We start from the raw sequence: 7,500 nt of genomic DNA, 5'->3' as shown, positions 1-7,500 counted from the left end.
CTTCACTGGTTTTCAGATATTGCCCCAGTGCTCTGTTTTCGGTGTTGACGCAGTCCTCTATACTTAGTAGTCCTCTCCCTCCTTCCTTTCGCGTTATGTATAGTCTGTCTGTATTTGCTCTTGGGTGTAGTGCTTTGTGTATTGTCATATGTTTCCTGGTTTTCTGATCTATGCTGCGGAGTTCTGCCTTCGTCCATTCCACTATTCCTGCGCTGTATCTGATTACTGGCACTGCCCATGTGTTTATGGCTTTTATCATATTTCCGGCGTTGAGTTTTGACTTGAGTATCGCCTTGAGTCTCTGCATATATTCTTTCCTGATCGTGTCCTTCATCTCTTGGTGTTTTATATCCCCTCCTTCCATTATTCCCAGGTATTTGTATCCTGTCTCATCTATGTGTTTGATGTTGCTCCCATCTGGTAGCTTTATCCCTTCAGTTCTTGTTACTTTGCCTTTTTGTATGTTGACTAAGGCGCATTTTCTATTTCAAACTCCATCCTGATGTCCCCAGATACAATCCTTACAGTCTGGATGAGGGTATCTATTTCCTTGATGCTCTTACCATACAGCTTGATGTCGTCCATGAACATCAGATGGTTGATTCTGTTGCCTCTTTTCTTGAGTTGGTACCCGGCATCCATCTTCTGTAGTACTTTTGTCATGGAAGCTGAGAATGATGCAATCCCAACTTGGAGAGGAGTCAGGACGGAAAAGGAAATTAAGAAATACCCATAAAAAAATAACTGCAGCAAAAGTACATGATTTATGTTAGCTTTAAATTAACGAAGAAAAAGAAAGTGTGGCACGCATTTGATTTTATAGAGAGAAAAGAATAAAATCTAAAAGGGAAACATAACCAGTGTTTAGAATATTGTACAGTCAAATGCAGACATCTGTTGAGAGATATTCAGATGAACATTCCACGTTAAAGGATCCTATAGTTTCAGATACATTACCAACCAGAAAAACAGGAATGGACTTTTCATGATATTATGGACTCACCTATGACTCAGATCCTTTTGTTTGGGAGAGGAAGTCAAGTCCATTACAGAGGTTTTTGGAGGGAATATGACGCAACTTTTAACTCTTATCCCGGGAATGTATCCATCAGCTCCACATAAAGGGAAAAGCGTTGGACTCACGAGCCCATTATCAGCCTCAGTGGTATTTTGCCTTTTTTTCTTTTCTCGTTTATTTTTTACTTTCATTTTGTCCTCAATGTTTGTGAATATTGTTTATCATTTTATATTTGTGAATGTATGCGTGTGTTTGTGTGTGTTAATGTATATCGTATTACTTTCCAGAGATTCTATAGGACATGACAAAACTGAGACCTCCAGAATATCCGAAATATTCTTTACTTTTGGAGATAAACATTTTTCTCTTAAGCGTAAAATTCCAGAATTCCAAGATTCCTGCGTTATCGACTACGAAACCTCACCAACTCAAGTGTGGCGCTCTTGCGTGAAATTCCAATAACAAAAAGAAAAGAAAAAACCAGAGCTTGTCAATACTTGGCCATTTTTGCACGACCTGCTTCGGACGACCTTTGCATATTGCAGAGGTGCGTTGCAATACTTCCTTCCCTTTTATAAGGTGATGAATTTTAACATAATTGTTCGCCTTCTTTTTCAGTTTTCCGTAAAAGAAATCCTTTGAGATGGCTTTTTGTCTGTCCGTCCGCACTTGTTCTGTCCACCCTCAGTTTCTTAAAAATTATGGAGGCTAGAGGGCTGCAAATTGGTTATGTTGACATCCACCCTCCAATCATCAAACGTACCAAATTGCAGCCCTCTAGTCTCAGTAGTTTTTATTATTACGTTAACGTTAAGTTAGCCATGATCGTTCGTCTGGCACTGCAACAACACAGGCTGAGAGTTTCATACAGATTTATACGTTGTACAGTAAACTCGATTGCGGCCAAGAAACTTAGGCGCATTTGTAATTTTTTTTTTCAAGCTAATGTATTTTTACTTAATTTTCTGGCTTATTTTTTTCACGTCTCTATTTGTGTGTTTTACATTTTTGTAATTGAACTACGTATTATGATCCAGGCTCTCTCTCTCTCTCTCTCTCTCTCTCTCCAGCTGAACGTCGAGAAATACTTCCGTGTTAAAGAGGCACCGCTTCTGAAATACAGGTTACCCTGAGTCACGGGTTGAGGGACGAGGGAGAACCGGGGTTTGAGGAACCAGAATTCTAGGAACCAAAGTTTGAGGAATCACAATTGAGGTTGTTTGAGGAACCAAAGTTTGTGGAACTACAATTTTAGGAACCAGAATTTGAGGAACCGGGGTTTTAGGAACCCGAGTTTGAAGAACCACAGTTAGAGGAACCTAGATTTTGAAGAACCACAGTTAGAGGAACCAGAGTTTGAAGAACCAGAGTTTGAGAACCCGAGTCTGGGGAACCACAATTCTAGGAACCAAAGTCTCAAGAACCAGAGTCTGAGGAACCGGAGTTGAAGAACCAGAGTTTGAGGAAACACAATTTGGGGAACCAGAGTTTGAGGAACAAAAAATTGAGGAACCACAATTTGGGGAACCAGAGTTTGAGGAACAAAAAATTGAGGAAGCACAATTTGGGGAACCAGAGTATGAGGAAGCACAATTTGAGGAATCACAGATTGAGGAACCAGAATTTGAGGAATCAGAGTCTGAGGAACCGGAATTTGAGGAACCAAAGTTTTAGGATAGAGGAACCAGAAATTGAGGAATCAGAGTCTGAAGAGCCAGAGTTTCAGGAACCATAGTTTAAGGAACTAGAATTTGGGAACCGAAGTCTGAGGAATCAGATTTTGAGGAACTGCCCGTGGTGAAGATTTCCTCAAATTGAAAGGTGATCAAAAGTTGATTAGGCAAGTAGATATATTAGAAAGCTAATTAATTCCTCCTAGTAAATGCCAAGAGCGAAATAATATAATATAAAAAAAACCTTCCCAGGATTTCATATAACAAAAAGGCCACAACTCCCTCTTTAGTTGAACAGAGAAAAGAAACATACAGTCAAAATGTCAGCGATTTCTCAAACGATTTCTACAAAATGAAAGGGAAATATTTGCACGATATGTGAGGAGAGAAAAATCGGGGCCCATTTTTGCCACCATCACAGAGGAGGGTCACGGGATATTTGGGGGGGGGAGTGAAAAAAAGTCTTGTACTGGAGATCTTTCTCGACACTTATTAATATGTGCGTCTTACGGGAAGCTGCACAAAATAACTGACTTTATAGTAATAATAATAATAATAATAATAATAATAATAATAATAATAATAATAATAATAATAATAATAATAATAATAATATACTTTTGAAGCTTGAATTTCAAGTCAGTGGCCACTTTGGTTATCTTGTTCCGTATGAATAGGGTTCATCTTCTGAACAATAATAATAATAATAATAATAATAGCACATTCCTTTACACTGCTTTTATTCGCTTTTAACATTAATCCAAAATAGCGTTTATTTGGAACCGAAATTTCTCCATAATGTTCAGTGACTTTACACTTTAGCAATTTTGAACTATCATCCATAATTAAGGATATAACGATAGTCAACTCATGCCAGTACCTTCCCCAAATATGATATTTATTTTACAAAAAAATCCCCACATTTCTCACTTCTGGAAAATTGATTGAATTCACCTTTTCTTGTTAATATCTTTTAGCGATCGGCTGCTTCTGGGATTAATTGTATCGTTAATGTGCTCTCATTAATGACAGCTGGCGTCAGTGGAAAGTGTGGAAATGAAATGATTGTAATACATTTTTAAGGGTAATTTTACTTATTTAAATGAGTCTTTATATATTTAGTTTCAGTGGGTTGTTAAATATATATATAATAAGCGAATACCACGGGAAAATGATAGTCAGAAATCCAAGCCCCTTTCGTCTTTACTCAGACATCGTCAAGTAGCTCCTTGACGATGTCTGAGTAAAGACGAAAGCGCTTGGATTCTGACTATCATTTTCCGTGGTATTCGCTTATTTATGAAGTCATGTGCATTCTACTGTGATTTTTTTAAGCATATATATATATATTATTTATATATATATTATATATACATATATATATATATATATATATATATATATAATATATATATATATATATATATGTGTGTGTATATATATATATATATATATATATATATATATATATTATATATATATATATATATATATATATATATATATATATATATATATATATATATATATATATATATATATATATATATATATACTATATATATATGCCGTACTTTTTCGTATCGCGAGTACTCGGACCTACAAAATACATTGCTAAATGATTAATAAATAAAATCTAGGATAGTTCTTTGTTATTGAAAGAAAGTCTGCAAGTTCTTTTAATATTTAGCTGGCTTCTTTCTCACTTAAGTCTTCGTTGCCCTTGAGACAGAAGGCAACATCAGTTCCAATTCTCTCACGAGATGTAGATCGGGAAACCTGTCTTGAATAAGTGTATTTTCCGTATTTTGTTTTAAAATTGATATTCAGTGAAGGTTTTCTCCCTATTGTTAGTTCTTATTAATTTAACTGTTTTTCTAATACCTTTTGAATGAACACCTTCATATTCTTTCGAAGCTTGAATTCAAGTCAGTGGTCCCTGTAGTTGGCTTTTTCCGTGAGAATACGGTTCATCTTATGAATAATAATAATAATAATAATAATAATAATAATAATAATAATAATAATAATAATAATAATAATAATAATAATAATAATAATAATAATAAAGTGCATTTTACCTTTCCCTTCGTATTTCATTAGCGGGTGTATGTCAGGAACTTGATTTTTGTCCAATTATAGGATCTGTGAAGTTCCTTCTTATCGAGAAGTTAATTTTATTAGAGAATTACCTTTATACGATTTATTATCAAGAAGAATATTTGTACAGACCGAATCCTACCTGTTTACCTACAGATTTTGTAATACGAAGTACAATTTTCTAAATTCAACCTGAACAGGGAAAATATTGCATAAAAACGAATATATTTGTATAACAATGACTGTTATTCACCGCTTACGCAAAACGTTACCAACGATAAACTAAAGAAACATGAAAACCGCAAATTCAGGCTCTCAGTCCTGGTGAAATAATAATAATAATAATACTAATAAAACTCGCTAAATATTCATTTAGGTTTAAAAAATGTCATCGTATCAGCAATTCCAAAGGGTTGTCCCATTTCCAAACTGTTTTCCCACCATGGCTTTCGAATATGATATAGAAAGAGAGACTTTCGTAGTGATTAGAGTTTGTTGTAGATACTGGACAGTATTTTAAATCCAGAATGGAGGTGTCAGTCCCTTCATAAACTACAAACTTTCCCAGCCATCGCTGACGTTAGACTCTCCACATCTGTTAGAAACTTCTACCGAACCTTTCATTCGTTTTATATCCTTTGATCAAGATTCCAGATTCTGGAGGAGGAGGAGGAATCATTGACCTTATTCACTGACGGATAGACCAGGAGGGAAAACCTTCAGCGAAATGAACAGTCCAGCTGCCTCCGTCATCAACCAATAAGAGCTTCTGGAAGAGGAAGTTCATTTCCATTCTTACGCCGCTTTTTGGTGAAGGTCACTGCCGTTGGTCATGGGGTGGAATTGTTCGTTGTTTTTTTTTTTTTTTTTTTTTTTTTTTGAGATTTTCCTTTTCTAAGAAGAAGCAGTGAAGTGGCGGAAGAGATTAGAGTCTGCAGACTTTATTATTATTATTATTATTATTATTATTATTATTATTATTATTATTATTGAACCAAACAAAAACTTCTTTCAGTTTTCTTCTGAAGATTGATAAAGAAACCCACAAAATCACTGTGTATAACACGTTTACTTATAAGTAAAATAAAATATAAATACTTATAAGTAAACACGTTACACACAGTGATTTAGTAGGTTTCTTTTTCAATTATTAATATTATCATTTCTGGAAATTTTACCTAAAATGAACATTCCAACTTTCCAGAACCACTTACTGAAACTTTACGCGTCCTGGAACATTCTTTGTCCCAAGCACCCTGGCCTACCCTGATTGATTGATTGATTTCCTAAAAGTGCCTCAGCAGGCAACAGCTGTAGTCATTAATGACTGATCTATAACATTGTATTTACTGTTAAAAAATGATAAACATAAAATATAAATAATGTTTTTAAATATGGAACTGAGAGTAAAACGCATTTGTTAACCTCCACTTCGCTCTTAGTTTGAATAATGTTTAAGAATATAAAAATTTATTATTGAGAAGTTTATTCATAATGTGAATACATTTAAAAACATTGCTCAAGTGATTGTACTATACGGTATTCAATTCCCTGTGAATTTTTGTATTAATATAGATTTAGACAAATCAAGCAAAGTTATTGCAATTAGAGTATACCGACACAAATTCTGCAGGAACAGAACGGAACACAAAGTCGCTGTTGTACTGGTGCAAGTTTCTTCGATTTTCTTTAACATCGAATCAATTGGTCACACTGCTACGTTACATCTGTTACCATCTGATGAGATGTCTTTGACGCAGTACTGATAAAATTAATAAAATAAGAAAAAATCACTAGCATTTTTGTTTAGTCTGAAAGTCTGGAAGTTAGGGAAGTCTAAAAGTTCTTGAAGTATTTAAAGTCTGGAAGTCTAGGAGTCTGGAGACCTGGAAGACTAAAAGCTTGAAGTCTGAAAATGTAATTGTCTGGAAGACTATAATTATGGAATTGTGAAAGTCTAAAAGTCTAAGTTTAAACTATGGTTATATTTTCCTTGTCGTCACCTTTGCTATAAGTACTTTTTCACTTTGTAAGTAAATACTCTTGATATGAATAATATAAATTATCATTATATAATCAAGTTCAGTAACTCTTAAGTGCTTGTCACTTATTACCAGTTTCCACAATATTGCCCATTCGTGTTATGACATCATAATATTCAATATTATATGTTTTCTTTTTATCAATCATATCACAAACAGGACTCCTCATTTCCTCTCGATTTCCACAAACATTTTTGTTTTTGATAAGTTTCCCGAACAAACGCTTGATGAATTGGAGAAGAATAAAGAGATATTTGTGGCTTAATATAAAACGAGTAGGTATGAGTTTGTCTGCAAGTAACTGCCTTGTCCATACACCTTAATAATAACGATAATAAATTAGAATTGTGAGTGGAAATCACGTATTATGTTCTCGAAAACCTAAAACAGGGGATACCCTATCAATACAGGGCGCAAGCCACAGATTAAGTTCGTGTCACGAATTCCTGATCACTCGATGACGACGTTCATCGTCGACAAATTGGCTCTCGGGAATTTTAACCGTTCTCCAGATGTGACTTGAGTCTTCGATCATTTCGAAATAATTGTGAGACTCCGCTCTAGAGTTGGAGGTTTCGCTGAGAGAGAGAGGAGAGGAGAGAGAGAGAGAGTGAGAGGAGAAGAGAGAGAGAGAGAGAAGAGAATTTTGTAATTCAAGAGATGGTCT

General features: G+C 34.7%; 1 protein-coding gene across 1 annotated transcript in view; it reads left to right on the top strand.

Moving 5' to 3' along the window:
* LOC135208127 (variable charge X-linked protein 3B-like) overlaps window positions 1-2,692 on the top strand; it is an 18,741-nt gene extending 16,049 nt beyond the window's left edge. The window contains exon 4 of the mRNA XM_064240276.1: window positions 2,475-2,692. Coding sequence (XP_064096346.1) covers window positions 2,475-2,692 — 218 coding nt within the window. The remainder of the gene's footprint in view (window positions 1-2,474) is intronic.
* The last annotated feature ends 4,808 nt before the right edge of the window (window positions 2,693-7,500 follow it).

The sequence above is a fragment of the Macrobrachium nipponense genome, chromosome 34 (genome assembly GCF_015104395.2).
Source record: "Macrobrachium nipponense isolate FS-2020 chromosome 34, ASM1510439v2, whole genome shotgun sequence".
NCBI classification, from domain to species: Eukaryota; Metazoa; Arthropoda; class Malacostraca; order Decapoda; family Palaemonidae; genus Macrobrachium; species Macrobrachium nipponense.
This window is presented reverse-complemented; position numbering and strand designations above follow the sequence as displayed.